The 18,340-nt window shown below is 35.6% G+C and overlaps 1 protein-coding gene across 2 annotated transcripts; it reads right to left on the bottom strand.

The window, feature by feature from the left end:
* Positions 1-307: 307 nt before the first annotated feature.
* On the bottom strand, positions 308-16,420 carry LOC101741420 (endoplasmic reticulum resident protein 44). Of its 2 annotated transcripts, XM_062670671.1 has the most exons (8): positions 15,899-16,420; positions 15,490-15,788; positions 7,249-7,324; positions 5,169-5,411; positions 4,479-4,721; positions 3,868-4,134; positions 2,820-3,018; positions 308-2,572 (listed from the first exon to the last, which is right to left on the bottom strand). In XM_062670671.1, exons 1-8 carry the CDS (start codon positions 15,990-15,992, stop codon positions 2,437-2,439), a joined length of 1,557 nt encoding a protein of 518 aa, XP_062526655.1. In that variant the 5' UTR covers positions 15,993-16,420; the 3' UTR covers positions 308-2,436. The 2 variants fall into 2 exon arrangements, with proteins under 2 accessions (XP_062526655.1, XP_004923220.1); XM_004923163.5 differs by lacking the exons at positions 15,490-15,788; positions 15,899-16,420 and adding an exon at positions 7,432-7,698.
* Positions 16,421-18,340: the final 1,920 nt, after the last annotated feature.

The raw sequence follows: 18,340 nt of genomic DNA, 5'->3' as shown, positions 1-18,340 counted from the left end.
CAAGAAAAAAATCCCAATAGGTTCGAAGTAGAGTGGTTGAACATATGAAACAAGCCATTCTTCTAGATATTGGTACCAAAATACAATTGGCCTCACCTTATGGTACAAGTAACGCAGATTCGGTTTATTTTTTTATTTTTTAGGTTTTCTTTAAAAAAGCTCCAGGTTCCAATAGAAAACCCACAAGTCGCTCGCCGGATCATCTGAGGCTGCGATTCCGATCCGGTGGTAGATAAATATCGACAAAAATATCGTGGTCCTTGGTTAGTTAAAATTTTGGTAGGTCTCGGTAAAGAGAATAAAAAGATTCAAGGTTCGAAAAATTTAATAACAACACACCGTCGAAGGCCATACATATTGTACAACATTCATATTTTACTTGTTGCAATATAGTTTTACAGCGATTGTCAGTTTACTCAAATTTTACTTCATAAGATAATTGTGTAAGAATTTTTGCCTAATTTTAAACCCTCGCATGTTAACAGAATATGAAACTCTTCACAGAAACGGTTTTTAAGCACTTAGCAGTTTTAGACGAGCTCCTGGCCCCTCTGATATTAAGTGCTTAGTGGAAATTAACATAATAATTACGAATCCGCCGTCCAAGTTGATGAATTCCCAATTTAGTTATTACATAAAACCCAAACCAAGATTATTAATTGCATTTCGGAAAAAAAATATGAACTGTGGCGGCGACCCACTCGGTCTCATAATCAGTATATGTTCATAGTACCGAATTTCAAATTTTAAAAATGACGCCTATTTGAGCGGCTATTTGAGCTAATGAGCGGCAGCTATTTCGGAAACATCAGTTAATTATGTTAGCACAAAATGCAGGGTGCTTCAACAAAATATCAAATAAATATTTGATTTTGCCCATAAAATATCATAGTAACTCATACACGACCCAAAAACTATTAATCTAAACCAGTAATTCTTTTGAAGGGGAGGGGGAAGCCCCCGTACTTCATTAAATCTCACAGAGGAATTAAAAAAACTTCGTGTAATTATTAGACGCCCCCTTAACAACTAACTGATAAGACTATCTAAGAATAGAGGAAGCAATATTTTCGTGCATTTCACTCACTGATACTCATCAGGCTAGATGAGGCCTTACAAAGCAAGAGCAAGGCTCACGCTGAGCCTCGATATCATAAGCTATCACAACAAACTTATATCAATAGTCGTCTTTATTGGACTAACTAGGACGAACAAATAAAATTCTTGTGCCTATCAAATCTTAAAGTGTAACTTTGTAAAGTATTTACATTTAAATATAATTTATGAAAAGATATACTACAAATATTATGTGTAAATAAAAAGATTGGCACCACATTTTGATGAAGATTCTTTTATTAAGACTATCACTGGTACTCTGATGTATTTCAATGCACTGTTTACAAGTCATCAACTGTGAGCACTCGTGTCACATTAGCATATTAAAATTAGAACATGTAGAAACACATTAGTCGATTATGCAGTATCTCGGCTTATAATATCATTATGCCACGAGCACACTACAATAATCTGTATTTTCTCATAACATTAAAAGCATACAATTAAACGATAGCCATTTTATTATTGCCATATTATAAATAAAAATCTTTTTATAAGTAATAATAAAATTGCCTGTAATCGAGCTACATTACTTTTATATTCAGCAGATCTCACGAAGTATACTCATTCGGATATAAATACGGGTTAAATTTAATTGATTTAAAAAATATTAATTAGCACTTAAAGTATGTAACAATTCAAGCAATAGTAATTTCTTACAACTTGCATCTCAGGTTGATCATTATTATTCTTTTTACGATTGGTAAATTATTTTTGTGCATTGTCATACCATAACACTCTTTAATTGGAAGGAATATTTAAAACACAAAACTTAAAAAGAGCATATATAGTATTATTATAGTACAAAATTCTAACTTGCCCAGTTTGAACATAAGCACTCTGAACTAACTAGTTACGAAGGAACTAGATTGAATATTTTTGTTGGATTTTTTATTGCTATATGGATTTCTTTACAATTGGATAGTTCAATGCTATAATTTTAATACCAATACAGTAGTTCAAGCCGGCGAAGTGAGTCCACGAATACGTAATTTTACATACAAACATAAAAAGATCTATAGATTTACTGAAATAAGAACAAGACTGAATATTCTCAAAACAATTACAATAGAATAATTTTTATAAATAACTTATATTGTGACTCATTTCCGTTATGAATTTTATAACAGCAACTTTACATTGAGAATTCAACTTAAAATTAAATGTGATATTATATCTGTTGTCTATGAATATTATAAATTACAAATACACTTATGTTGCAACATATAAATCAACAATGTTCATTTTTGAAGTTACTTTCATGTTCTGTTTTTTCATGACGCAAATGAGTCTCAATTGTATGGACGAAGTTTTGGCTTTTTATAACTCGTCTCTGAGCAACGTATATCTGTTTTTAGATGGAGCTAGTTTCTTAAAGGTAGACTCTGGAGGCGTCGTCACTTTAACGTCAGAAGCAATCGCCTCTTGCACTGGGTCAGGGCCATAGTGGAATTCTCTGGAATTAAAACCCCTATGTATAATTCGTCAGCCTGTGCGACTTTATAGGCGTTATAAAATTAACAATCACGTTTATTTGACAACCAAAATAGACATTTAGTGAACAAAATATGTAAGTTCCTCACAGTATCACTGAGAACTTCCTTCAAAATCATTCAAACATTGTGAAATTGTCACATTTACATATTTATTAACAATATGTAAATTAATGAATTGTTGATAAGTTATGTTTAAAATAATCATACCTATGGAGTTTTCCAGAATACAAATCTAAAAGGAATTGTTTTAACTGTCCTGGCTTCTCAATGTCTTTATAATCCGGGAATAAGTACATGTGACGAAACGAGTCTATAGCAATCAAAGGTAAATCCGATGTAGACTTGCCCAAGTGGTGCAGTGGATGCTCAAAACGACCACCATCCGCGGTCAGAAAGTTGACATTCTCTGTAAATTAAAATTTGTATTTACACAACTGGTTTATGAATCCTACTACTTGACCTTGAAGAAAAATAATGAGAGTGTGATATTAAAACAATAGTAGGTTTGCAGTTAAGTTTTGTTTCTTGTACATTCTGAGATATGAAATAGTATTGTAACAAATATTTACATTGATGTAAACATTTTTTGTTCAGCTGCATATTATGCAGTTCATTTATCGACGTATTTAAGTTTTTGACTGTATCAACAGTGGCAGAAGCAAATTTACAATGTAAATAATATAAATAGGGGTTTTGACAATGTCCCCACTGTTTTTACAACTTATGTAATATAGCGCTAAATATATAGTGTTATCACGAAAGTATGTCTAATAAATCAATCATGCAAGCACAATCCAGGGAAAGTTCTAGCCTATTTTCCTATGTCAACAGAGAAAGCTAAAGACTGATAGTCTTTCAGATTACATGTGAGCCTATAATTACTGGTGGTAGTTTTTTTTATTGCCCTTGCATGCAGACTAGCATACGGCCCATCTGATGATGAGTGGTTACCATCGCCCGTGGACAACAGCAGCGCCAGGGGTAAAAGAGCCAAGTCACTGCCTACCATAGAGTATTTGGTCAACCTGCATTGAGATGTATCACATTCATGCTTATTTCAACACGATAATCGCGAAGTAATCTTGCATTTCAGTTTGAAGAGTGCAACAGACTTCCACCTCAAGTCTCAATATGGGTGATGGCATCCACATTGTGACGATGATTGAGTGTTGCAACCTTCATACGTTCTGAATGTAATTCCTCCATAAATATTACTCATTCAAAACAAATTACAATAAAATAATATTTTACTCACGTTTCTCACTCTCCAACTCACTCATAATTACTTCTTTGTATTTCTTAACACTCTTTGTATCATCAGGGTGATGGAACAGAATGAGGAATGGCAAGCCTTCTTCTGTTAATTCTTCAGCATTCTCAAATGTGATTTCCCTGACTAAAGGAATACACTTCTCTTGTACCCAACTAGATAATTCATCAAAGTTTAACAGTGAACCTTTGTAGGTTTCATCTGGTTCTGTGGATGTTTTTTGATCAGCTCTAAATACCACTATTGGTTGACCTAAAAACAAAACAGAAAACAGGTTATAATAATTAATCAACTCTTATCTCGTATACTAGTCTATGATGAAAATTAACAAGAATTTCTCCAAGAATTTTTGTGGAAACATTACTTGAAACTTTGGCATTCTTCATTTAATTAAATTCTATTGTCATAGATAGGAGTCTCTTAACCCACTTTGTATTAAGTGGTTACCAGAATGAATAGATACAAAAATGTGAATACCATAGCACACCTTCTTTCGCACATATTTCTTTCCTTCTCACAACATTAACTTTAATTATATAACAACTTGGTTTAAAATTTCTTTAAAACAGTTTGGTATAAGTTTTAATTAAACATACCTGGAGGGTGCATCTGTTGCGAGGCATCACCAAAACCAGCATGGAACAAACATTCATCTTTAAGACTAGCTGCTACTTTTCTAATAACATCATATTCTGGTTGATCCCTTCTATCCATGTAGGCGATAATATGGCGTTTTTCATCACTCAAATCGTGGAGTTCTTTGATAGAGCTGAAAGTAACTATTGGATCTACCAATTGCTTTTTAATAAACTCTGCAAATGCTTCCACCGACCTCTGACCTGAAAAGTATTGTTTTACGATTTAATCAGTCTGCATTAACTGAAATTGACTCACTGAGATTTTTTGTTGTCTCACCATAAGCTAATGATAAATAACAACAGATATATGTACATAATAACAATAAGATAAATAATAAGATAACATATTTTATGACAGGAACAAAATGCACCTTGCCTAAAGTGACTTTAGTGCAATTTTAAGTGCACAATTAAATTTTAAACAAACACTTGCGGTGGTGTTTGGTGGAACAAGGACGGAGCTTGCCTTGTAAATTCCCACTAAAACTTAAAAGCTAAATACTTTATATTCAGTTGTTCCCTATTAATACTTTTGTTTGTAATAAACATGACTAAAGCAAATAGAATGACCTAGGTGCTTACACTGGCAATTTATAAGATACATAGTGTTTAACTAATGAATATGTTTGATAAAACATTAACAATTACCTCTGTATTCTTTCTTAGCTGGTAAACCATTGCGGAACAGTTTCAATGTAGGATATTTAGTTATGTGGAACCGTGTTGCAATAGCACCTTCTTTGTCACAGTCCACTTTCCCCATAACAACTTTACCTGTGTCATAGCCAGCTTTTGTCACCTCATCAGCAGCATCGTCAAATATAGGCATTAACATGTTACTGAATTTACACCATTCTGCATAAAAATTTATGAATACTACTTCATTTGAAGCTGAAACAAAAATGAAATATAGTTTTTTTTGTCAGTTTCGTGCTTGATCTTAATAAAATACTGCCTTAAAAGTCTGTAGCCTATCATCATCACGAGGTCAAAGCTGCTGCTTATCTTGAGACATCATTAAAGTCTCAAACTTGAATGTGATATTTCTTCATTGCGAAAATAAGCAGGATGGCAGGTATCCAGTACTGGGTTACAACATGCTGAGGGACTATTTAAGATAGCAATTATGAGGTAAAGTAGTAATTATTTTGAAGAGTTATAAAGTTTCAACTAAATCATACTAAATTATCTATATATTAATACGTAAAGCAAAAACGCTGTACGCCTTTTTACGAAAATTGCGCAGACGGAGAAGTATGAAATTTCCCACACTTATAGAGAATACAGAGAAGGAGTGCAGAATGTTATTTTTTTTTTAAGCATAGAAAGTACATTAAATCAATAAAAAGATACTACACACACTACCATGTATTTGACACAACATGCATATGGACTCTTTTGTTTATTGTTAAAGTCTGTGATCAGATTGAAAATAGATTAAAATTGTTTGTCTTTAATATTATTTGTCCATAATGTGTAGCCTTGGCGAAATCTGTGATTATAGAAGTATATTAAATAATTTTTGACATTAGAACCTTAAAAATGTTCAATAATATTCAAATTTCGACTGCTGGGGGACCACTAGTTATTAAAATTAATTAAACTTTATGAGATGCTATAATACCTGTACCTGTATAATATACATGTATTTTAGGTTTTTGTAGGGTGATATAAAATACACATAAATTTTGTATTCCTAGTTAATAAATACATGTGCATTTTATTATCAAAATTTTAAATTCTCTCCGAAGACATGATCAATCTAAAAATATTTTTATATAATAATATATAATAGATATGTATTTGTTATAATGTTTTTTATATCTTCAAATTTGTAATCTGTTGTGGTAAGATAATAATATCTGAATGCAATGTTTGTTTTTATGAAATGTACAAAACAGTTTACAACAGTCTTTTTTGGTTTACAATATCATGTTGATAACGCTGTTGATGGAAATATTTTATCTAAATCTATACTACAGGAAAAATTAAATGGTTTAGATAGTATGGAAATGGTAAGCAAAAGAGAATTCTAAATGATGATCAACTTCTTAATCCTCAATCTGACTTTATCTATCTATATTTATATATAAAAATGAATTGCTGTTCGTTAGTCTCGCTAAAACTCGAGAATGCCTGGACTGATTTGGCTAATTTTGGTCTTGAATTATTTGTGGAAGTCCAGAGAAGGTTTAAAAGGTAGATAAATATGAAAAATCTCGGAATTAAATAAAATAACAATTTTGTTTTTCCTTTGATGTGTCCACCGTCGGACGGATTCCTTTTGTTTCTGTTTTATACAAAAGTTTAGGTTTTTTATTTATCGATTGAGGCACTACGAAGTCTGCCGTGTCAGCTAGTTAAAGATAAAGCAGAGTTAAATTCATCACTTAGTACTAATGCTTAATAACAAAAAATGTTTTAATATACATCCTACTTTTATTGTTGATCTTAAATATTGTTTTAATTAACAAAGACCATTAAGAAAATTTCTTAAATAAACTTCCTTTTTTCAGATCACAATCTGAAGTCGTAGATCAAAATTTATTTAAAATCTAATAGAAATATTGAAGGTTGTACAACCAAATCTAGTCTTTTTTCGTAGAACATTTGAGAATTTTATTAATGGCTTTTTTATTTACAGGTTACCGTTCTTCTGAGCATACATATCTTCCAATCAGTACAATTAAACAATAGTGTTTACAGATATTGCCAAGCATTTACTTACCTAAGACCATGTCTAAATTACTCTGTGTAATTTGTACAGCTCCGCTATCGGTGGGGTTGTAAAAACTGTGACACAACTGTAAAATAATATAATCACGTTATTTTACACCGATTACTTACAAATGACCATAAAATCAAACAATCCAGACCATTAATCTAACTCCGATGAAGTCGATGTACTTACCAAAATAAATAAACATGAGGATAATTTAAAGTTAAATAGGTTTGGACATTTCCAATTCATTTTTAACATTAGGTTTTTTCAAATGAATTATTTTAAAGAAAAACTAGCGGCTACTTTCCTCTAGAGCTGGCACTTGGCGATTTTTTTTTTTGAGAATTTTTCTATCGTGTTGCCAGCCCTCTTGAACCTACAGACACAGACCAATAAGAATTACCATTGCAATAGGTCAGGCACTTCAGCTAGCAATGGTACAATTTAATAACAGTCATAGTACAGTCATCTTGCACTAACCTCCCATAACAGAATCTTACCGTATATCCATGTATTATGTTATACCATGTATTATGATAGTAATAATATTATGATTCATTGCTCCTAGACCAGGAGTTTACTAGACTAAAAACTCATCTACACCCTTAGTTCCCAAAGTAGCCCAGGTGAATCCACAGGGTCCATGGGAGACTCGACACGGGACTACATCAGCGTGGCAAAAAAATTGGGGTTAATATTCGTTCTAAGCTTTCGATAGTAAACTATTTGCTGTCAGTCTACGTTACATTGTTATATGAATACACTATTTATTTTTACCACCCCGAATGTAAAATAGAACGTTTTCTAAATGATTTAAGTGAGAATTGATTGAGTCCTTATGCGCTTTTCCCCTGTGTGCTTCTTTTTTTGGCAACTTTGCTTTGTTGACATCCACTTAAAAAGCAGTGAAATAGTTAATAAACCAATCAATTCTTCCCTTTTTTCTTAAACTATTTAATCGTGCTTGGAACTCAGTTCCAACGCAAATTTCCATAGTTAGATCTAATCTTCACATACCTATAATGTCGATTTTTGGGAGTTATGGTAGAAATGTAGATGCCTACCGGAAGCAGCTAAATTTTAAAAGTGGTCTATGAGAAAAAAATCCTTGTAACCTCTGATCTACTGGACTACTGGATTACTGTACTAGCAAACAGGTACCTACTAGACCTGTGTCGGTCAATCGTTTTCCATGACCCGGGTCGATCGTGACCCATTCGTATAGTGATCGAGTTATAAAGATTCGATCATTTCAATCATTTCGGTCACAGTTCGTATGTATCTATTTAATATAAAAATGGCCGAAGGATTGCGCGATCGATCTCGTTCTCACGTAAGAACGAGAATAAGGACTATGCGTAAGACTCCAAAAAGGATAGTTTTTAATTTTTTCGTAATCTGTATTGCTATAAAAAAGTAACTATACAATTATTATGTTAACCAAATAAACTTAAACAGTTACTGGATAGCAAAATAATTACAAAAAAAAAACAATAAATAACACAATTCCATTCAATTTAAATATCAAATTAAGTAATTTAGCGCCAAACCATAAGCTGGGTTAGTTACATTTACGTACATGCAATTATATGGATTTTACTATCACCAAAATGTTAGCTATTATTGTAACTTAATAAACACACACGTCACTTAAAATATTTTAGTAAAAGTACTAACACACACAAACAACATACTAGGTACTGGGAATATACCGAAACGCTATCGCAAGTCAGTAGTCAGAGTCACCGATGCAATGATTGATTCATTCATTCTCAAAATTGAAATTCACTCCCGCGATTGACAAGTCGCGTGCGACCCGAAACATCCCGCGCAATCCGGTTTATTTTGGATATAATCATGTAACGCACAACAAACGACAAGATAGAAAGAGTGCACTGCGTGAACAGGATTGTATGTATGTACTTAAACGAAAGAGATAGAAGATATTTTGATAGCTACGTCATTTCGTGATTGAATGCACGAAATAATCGATTAATTAAGTAACAAGCTACGGTAAGTTTCCACAAATAAAGTCCAATTTCGTTTGTGATGTCATCTGGTGATCGAATCTCTGGAAGACCGAATCTTTCAAACACCGACGACCCGTTCACACGCGTATGGGTCGAGATCGGGACAAAAAGATTCTGTCAATCGCGATCGACACAGGACTAGTACCTACAATAAACAACGATTAGTTTAGAAGCGCCTGCCGTAAATATCTTGAGAAGAACATAAATGCTTGCTTTACGGAGTTTATTAAAGTTTACGTCTCAGGAATCGATTTCGCTTAGCACCAGGTATGAGAATTTGATCAGAAGCAAAATCGAGTGTACACAAAAGCCTATAGATTATTCAGGCAGATAGAATAATAACTTGATCTCATAACAGCTAAGTATTAAAATATCACACTCTAATTGTATATTTTAATCGTAAATCCGGTCACACTTCGTCGTGCTTGGCTAATTGTTTAAAAAGCATTGACTTCTCGAAAAAAAATATCCCATTTCGCCAGGATCCCATCATCAGGTCTTGATGATTACAGGACAATTCGGGAAGTCTACCCTTTCGAACAAAAAATAGAAAAAAGAATTATCAGAATCGGTTCAAGCATTCTCGAGAAATCGGCGAACATACCTACATAGATAAAAAATGGTGGTCGAATTGATAGCCTCCTCTTTTGAAGTCGGTTAAAAAGGGTGATTTTGGTACCTTAAATAGCTAATTATTTATATATACGTTGATGGTACTATGACAGAAACTGCCTGGAGTATTTATTAACCGCAGCTGTACCATTTTTTTTATTGATTAGATGGGTGGATGAGCTCACAGCTCACCTGGTATTAAGTGGTTACTAGAGCCCATAGACATCTACAACGTAAATGCGCCACCCACCGTGAGATATAAGTTCTAAGGTCTCAGTATAGTTACAACGGCTGCCCCACCCTTCAAACCGAAACGCATTACTGCTTCACGGCAGAAATAGGTAGGGTGGTGCTACCTACTCGTGCGGACTCTCAAGAGGTACTACAACCAGTAAATGATGTCCTAAGCTGATGTAGTACGCTGAGTTTACGCCCATAGAACAAAAACATTTCCAAAACGCATTTGACACGGCGATTGTTCAAGTACCACAACCAGCAGACGCAGACTCGGACAGGCAGTGGGAACACCTAAAGGGCCAAATCAATGAGACAATCGAAAAGGTTGGCGGCGAGAACTCTCTGACACCCTACCCTAAACAAACTTGGATATCAAATAAGACTTGGAAACTCATATGTACAGGATAAGAAAGAGCTTAGAAGCCGTGATTTGGCAGATCAAGTAGACTGAGAAAAGTACTTAATGTTTAGTAGAATGATCCAAAGACTGTCGGCATGATAAAGACAACTTTGTTGAACGTATTTGCGAAGAAGTGGAGAAGCACGCGTTCAGAGCACAAAACTCGGATCTCTTCGAAAAGTAAAACTGCTGTCAAAACAGTTCAAATCAAGATCATGGCTGATTGAAGACGAAGATGGCATGCCTCTGCAAGACTTAGAGGGAGTGACGAGAAGATAGCGTTACTATTGCGAGAATCTCAATAGAAATCCACATAAATACAGATCACCACAAGATTCAACAAATTGGGACGAATTAACGCTGGAATCACCCATTCTTGAATCAGAAATCACGGCCGCTATAGACGTGCTCAAACTCAGGAGAGCCCCCGGTCCAGACCGCTTTACCGCGGAAATAATAAAGATTATAGGTCCTGACGCTGTAAAAATCCTACAAAAAATTTGCGACATCTGGCGAACTGGAAGTTGGCGTTCGGACTGGACAGTCTTTATATTACCTCTCCATAATAAGGGATCCACTTCCAAGTGCGATATTTACAGAACCCTTGCTTTGATATCATCATCATCATCATCATCATCAGTTACAGTTGGATCTCAAAATCAACCATGGCAAAACCAAAGTAATGATAGTGGATCGTGCCAAGAGTCTTGAACTAACGGAAACGTTGAGCCTTGAAATCGTGACCGACTTCATCTACCTAGGGGCTAACATTAATAACTCAGGGTCATGTGAAAAAGAGACAAGGAGCATATAGGGATGACCAAAAATGCAATGTCTCAACTGCATAAGATATGAAGAATCCGAAACATCTTGCGGAAAACAAAACTCAGGTTGGTGAATTCGCTGGTTTTCTCCATATTCAGTTACGGAGCGGAAACCTGGACACTGAAAAAGGCTCACAGAGACCGCCTTCGAAATGTGGTGCTGGAGGAAATTGCTGCAGATTCCATGGGTTGTCTTTCGCACCGATGTGTCGATACTAAAGGAGCTTTATGTTAAAACTAGACTCTCCACAATATGCATTCGTAGAGTATTGGAGTTCTTCGGACAAATTGCTCGAAAGGAGGGTTACAATCTTGAGCAGCTGTTGGTGACGGGCAAGATGGATAGCAAACGTCCCAGAGGACGCAGTCCCACGAGATGGTCGGACCAAATTCGGTCTGGACATCAAGCTCCACGATGCACTCCACTAAGCCATGGATCGCAGCAGATGGAGTACAATCGTACAAGAGAGATTGATGTAGCGAGGGAGTCACGACGTGGTCAGAACCCTGAGTAATGAAGAGACCGACGCAAGGAGTAACCCATTGAATAAATAGGTTTCCGCAATCACTCCGAAAAAAACCTTTGTCATGGCGTTTCAAAAGAGCGCCTACCTCTGTAACCACATTACAGTACTCTTGGGGTGAATCGTTTAAATAGTCTTCAATATCAGACATTTGGGAGGAAGCCAAATTATTACTATCTAAAATGTTAAGATGCCGAGTAAAGCAGTCACGGCTGAACGAAGACTTATATTTTAGAAAGGACAAGTTATATCTCGTATGGAGCACTGCTTCCATTTCTATCTAGGTCAGGGCTGCCAAATACCAGCTGTTCCCTTGAGGCTTCATACAAAAACGGGCCGTTGGCACTATCGCAATTTACAAAGACTTCATCTCACTGTGTTTTGTACCATTGATCCATGGAGACTAGAAGAAGAAAAGATTTACTGGTGATTTTTTTATTGCTTAGGTGGGTGGACGAGCTCGTAGCCCACCTGGTGTTAAGTGGTTACTGGAGCCCATAGACATCCACAACGTAAATGCGCCACCCACCTTGAGATATAAGTTCTAAGGTCTCAAGTATAGTTACAACGGCTGCCCCACCCTTCAAACCGAAACGCATTTCTGCTTCACGGCAGAAATAGGCAGGGTGGTGCTACCTACTCGTGCGGACTCACAAGAGGTCCTACCACCACTAATTACGCAAATTATGATTTTGCGGGTTTCATTTTTATTACACGATGTTATTCCTTCACCGTGGAAATCAATCGTGAACATTTCTTGAGTACATATTTCATTACAAAAATTGGTACCCGCCTGAGATTCGAACACCGGTGCATCACTCAACACGAATGCACCGGACGTCTTATACGTTAGGCCACGACGACTTCAATTGACTGATATTTCCAGACTGATATTGACTGATATTTCCAGTTTCACCTGGACGAAGTTTGAGATGATCCCTTCATCTTTTCATTGCATGCCCTAGCCACCATCATCGCACAGCCTTCCACCAGACTAGGGTTTAATCATAAATATAGTCTCAGGCTAACAAGTATTGAAAGAATTACAGTAGTTTGAAGATTATCTGCCAATTTGAAGAAAAGGTACAGATTAAATAAATAAATCATTATTTTTAGTATTTTAATATATAAAAAATACACAATACGTTCATTAAGGTAAAATAAAGTCAATAATTCTTAAACTAAAATGGACGGATTCATTACACATCACAGAAAATTGTCTAGTATTCCATTGCATTACTGAAAGTACCTAAATACTTTGCTTGGCAAGGCAATACATCTTTAATTTTGTGAAAATTGTTAACCAAATTCGGTATCTGAAAACTTTTGTACCTCATTACAATCATAATATGAGAAAATAATAATTAAAAACCCAAATTTGGTGTATTTCATGTTGTAGTATAAAAAGTAATTTCCTTGCTGTCATTTTCCGATGAGGTAACATAAATATAGTAAAAGCTCGTTATTCGCGCTTTCACTATTAGAGGATTAAAAACCGGCCAACCCAATTCCTATATTCGCGGCTAAATATTTCTTTATTCGCGAATCTAATCGGTACATCATTCAGTATCAAACGGAATATCATGTCATCAAATGGACTAAAAAATACCTTATTACAATTATGCCACTATGTATGTGTTTCTATGTTGTCACCTAGATACATAATATGCCCTACAATCCCATATAATATATGTATGTAAATTACCATTCCATATTCACGGTTTCTGTATTCGTAGCTTAATTACGGAATATATACCCCGCAAATAAAGAGCTTTTACTGTACTAGGGTATCAAGCAAGCTTGTGAGAGTTTAATCTTAATTGTAGAATACAGGTTCTATTTCTCTTTTCAATTCACATTGAACAACATGGAACACGTACAGGCGTAAACAAGGCACCATTAAAGATGTTGGCTTAATTTTTTCTAGCATAATTCATTAGTATTCTTAGATTAAATTATACTACCAATAAAACTAGTTTTTGATATGATTTACATAAAAAAGAAATACTAATTAAAAAATGTACTATAATGTACATTTGTGACAACTTTGGACATTAACATTTTTTACTTGTACAACTACTTGCTATTTTATTCACATTGATCAGTCAAAAAGGAGAGTGCCGGCAATGTATCATATTCATATAACATACTTATTCCATATATTTAGTAAAAATTAGTTAAAGAAAGCAGGTAAACAGATGTCAATCCCAATATGATTCTGTTAAATGGCATATTTTGTCTGCTCCCACTCTGTAAATTAAAAAAACTGCTTTAAATAACCATTTTTAAAATAAAACGACAACTAAACTACAACTGGTTTAAGCCACTCCTAAATGTCCATTCTGGGTATATTTGGGCGAATTTGATTGATTGATTGTTTGATGTATCCCATACGTCTGATTCCTTGTGGAGTCTACATAACACAGTCTCCATTTACATCTTTCCTGATTATACAAAGTGTTCTGTTTAGTGATTACTGATTTCAGAAATTTATGTAGACTCTTGTTCTCTTCTGAAGAACATTTCCTACTAGTTGATAGACAAAAACTTTTCAGTACAGTAAATACTTTAGTGCTATTTAATTTTGTTGTTGTACAGCTTTATACAGAATATATGAATTAATTATTATGAAAGGTTATCAGTATGCTAGTTACTCAATAATGATACTATTTCTTATCCAATCAAGCTGAGAGTATTTATTGTATTTCCTCATTCCATATTGCTAACCATAAAAAAGGTAAAAGATTGCTTAATAGCAACAGGACAGAGACATGGTATATTTTAACTAGAGATAACAATTGCCAAAATAAGCAATTCTTTAGCATCTTAATCATGCTAAAAACATTTGGCTCTACAGCAAAGCCTACATTTACAGTAAGGTTATAGCTGGCTCTGTAGCAAAGCCTACAGAGTTACAGAACAAATGACTGATTGCTCCATAGCGAAGCCAAGAAGCTCTAAGGGTTAAAACTATTTTATTACTTTTTTGAAGATTTAAGGTTTTTCCTCATTGTATCTTCCACTTTTGCAAAAATAGGTATAATCTGCATCTATACTTATGACAGAGCAAGATGTTGTTATGATCAGTTACTCTGAAGTACTAATAAATGCAAATGAATAAAAATTTAGCTGTGATCAATACAGGTTACTCAAATTCTAAAAACATAATGATGAATGTGGAAAGAATATCAACCAAGGTATGTTTCTCAGAGGTAGACAGCAATTTGGCAGTACCCCTGTATGGTAACCACTCACAAACAGCTACGTGTTGTCTGCATAGGAAGGTATTCAATTTATTGTGGTTTCCAAGATTCTACAAAGCCACATTATGCATTTTAAGCTGTGAATCTGCTTGGTATCATTCCACCATTCAGCCTAATTACACTACAAAGCGGTTATGTGTTCCAGTTTGAACGGTATAGCAGACATTTTTATAAAATAGTACTTTGAACTCATGTTTCAAGGTATGTAATTGAATTTAAAACGTGTTTTCAATAATATCTGCTACTTAAAAGCAGGAAGTCTCTCTGAATCAATGACGTCCAATATTAATAGAGAAGAGAGTCATGATATGAAAATCCATATGCCTAAATTATTCAATTAATTTTGTGCTGACTTACTATAATGTAATAATTGCATCGGTCGCCGAGACAGCAATCTGAGCACTTCCAGTCTTGATACCAAATGTACGTGCATAAAGGCATGTTTTGTTGTCTAGTTTTAGGGCATTCAGTTTTGTTAGAACAGCTTTTAGATATGTAATATTGTTTCTTTGCCCCTTGGGACCAATATGGAGTACTACCCCATCTGATTTCGGTCAGACAAACATCTTGGTTGTGTTCACAGGGCTTTATGGTGTTCACACACTTTCCATTATTATCTTCTTGATTTTCACAAACATAACACTCGAGGCTTAGCACTGAAAGTAACATTGGAAAAATTTAAATTGTAACGAGTATCAAACCTGGAGTAGCCAACGCTTGTTGCACTTGTAACGTGTAAAATGTTACATATGATAACCATACACACCTTCTAGAAATGAAGTGATGATTATAAAAACGAAAATAGTTGCACTTTTGGTCATTTTGAAGAAAAAACCGTTAATCTGTGCCCTACCCAGCATACATAACCAACTTAATCCAATAATAGTAGTAGTAGTAGTTTTATTTATCCAAATGGAAGGCAAAGGTGTCGTACCATACAGCCTAATCTTTTATACATTTTTTTTTTTTATGAAATAAGATACTTTGAAATGAAATGAAGATGATTAATTTGAGACATCAATCAACTGGGATGAAATTAAATGAAATGAGATGAGATGATATGGGATGAAATATAATCTCAGTAAAATGGTGGTCATTTACTGAGATATTTTCAGTGGACTTTTTGGAGGATCCCGAGAAGTTACGTCCAGCGGCTTTGTTTCATTTTCCCACATTTGTGCACTGTCACAGATATTAAACAGTTAATAAACCACCGTTATTACACATTTAAACCTAAAGAAACACTAAATAGACAAAATAAAACAAATCACACAACTTCACTCCTCGCGTTCCCGCCAAAAAGTCATAGTAAATTAATAATATGTGTATATCTATGACACTATGATGATGATATTAATTTATCCCATGGAGTTAATAAGTACCTACAACCCCTAATGGGAAAGGCAAAGGACTTTAGTCCATACAGCCAATATGACTCTATGAGTAAAGTATTAGAGTATTATCTATGGTAAAGTAATGTTTTTAAAGCATGCTTCAGTATTTTAAAGAACACGCCCCCCTACATCTCATCCTGCACTCACATCACCTCTGCCCTGTGTGGCAGGGAGCTTCTGCCTGGGCAGTGGGGTTTGCCCCGAGGCCCGTTCCGTGCCCCCGTAAGGGGGTACGACGACCCTTCTTTAAAGAACACCGAACTTTTTGGCGGGAACGCGAGGAGTGAAGTTGTGTGATTTCTTTTATTTTGTCTATTTAATGTTTCTTCAGGTTTAAATGTGTAATTAGGTATTACACATTTAAACGGTGATTTATTACCTGTTTAATATCTGTGAAAGTGCACAAATGTGGGAAAATGAAACAAAGCCGCTGGACGTAACTTCTCGGGATCCTCCAAAAATTCCACTGAAAAAATCTTAGTAAATGACCACCATTTTACTGAGATTATAATATGTCATTCCATATCATCTCATTTAATTTCATCCCAGTTGATTAATGTTTCAAATTTATCATCTTTATTTCATTTCATTTCACTCCATAATATCATCTTGAAATGAAGATGATAAATATATAGATAATCGCAAGGGTCAACCACTCCGCAGTACATTGGAGCAGCCTCACCCTGGGAAACCGCCTGCAGCCTGCATGATCACGGTATCCATACGCCAGGTAAATACGGTTTAGCTTTTTTTTCCTACCTAAGCTGATAGTCTCTCAAGGCTATATCAGCGTCGCCGTCGCCTTAACTAATAGGTGAGCTCATGGGGCTCAAACCTAATGACGTTGCTAGCACGAACCCTAGCAAGAGCCATGCTTCGTAGAATCTACCACCGGATCGGAAACGCAACCCACTGAGAAGATCCGGCGAGAAACTCAGTCGGAGGGTTAATTTACTCGTCGAGCCCTTCGTCGCAAGTGACGGGTTCGACGAGAACGATGACCGGTGCTTGAGGTAGCTAAAAGCACCGTTAGTGGATCGGGAGGATCCGAAATGACGTGTTTGGGGCGACGTCGACTGCTTTCCATTCTTTCCGCAGGATCGGGAATGTAGTTACCGGCGGCCACGATGAGAGGATACTCGTGTCGTGCCGCTTTATCGAAGTGGCGCATCGACGCTGGCTGTAGATACTTACAGATCGACTCTAAGTCCAGGTCGTCATGGAGGTCGACGTTCCTGACGAACTACGGGGCTCCGATGGCTATCCTGCAAAACGGGAATTTATAACTTGGAATTATTTTAGCTGAGTGCGGGTCGCGTAAGCGAACACTACAGTTGCATAGGTCTTGACGGGGCGTATGTAAGTTTTTTTAGTGTGTCACCTTAGTTCTAAGGGACATTTTACTTCGCCTGCATATCATCGGGTAGAGACGTCTTAGTATGAAGGCGGCACGGTCGCGTACCGTGTTTATATGGGGGCGGAATGTCATCCTTCTGTCGAGGATGACACCTAAGTATTTGACCTTCGGCGCCCATGGTATGGGTTGGTCGTACATCATGATTGGGCGAATGGCGGAGGTGGAGGTGTCGACGCACCTAGTCGGGAGAGGGATGCTCAACGTGGTGTTCGGAGGGCGACCCCTTTTGAAGAGCACCACTGTGCTTTTCGTGGGGTTGATGTCGATGTTGTCACTTCAAAAATATTCGGAATTTTTTTAGATTCGGACGGTGGGAAAATAGTTCCCTGTGCTCGATTAAGGGTAAAGTAATGGATTAAAACTCTATGATTAAAAAACTATAAAATTTCCTTTTTGA

Source organism: Bombyx mori, chromosome 10 (assembly GCF_030269925.1).
Source record: "Bombyx mori chromosome 10, ASM3026992v2".
Lineage (NCBI taxonomy): Eukaryota > Metazoa > Arthropoda > Insecta > Lepidoptera > Bombycidae > Bombyx > Bombyx mori.
The sequence above is the reverse complement of the archived record's forward strand: the minus strand, read 5'-3'. Positions and strand labels throughout refer to the sequence as shown.

Bases quoted from the DNA above. Each gene is read 5' to 3' on its own strand.
- LOC101741420 (XM_062670671.1), bottom strand. From the start codon at position 15,992: ATGCTGGGTAGGGCACAGATTAACGGTTTTTTCTTCAAAATGACCAAA. The intron at 5,412-7,248 runs GTAAGTAAATGC...TTTTTGTTTCAG, and splicing joins TAATTTAGACATGGTCTTAG to CTTCAAATGAAGTAGTATTC. The intron at 2,573-2,819 runs GTATGATTATTT...TTTTAATTCCAG, and splicing joins TATTCTGGAAAACTCCATAG to AGAATTCCACTATGGCCCTG.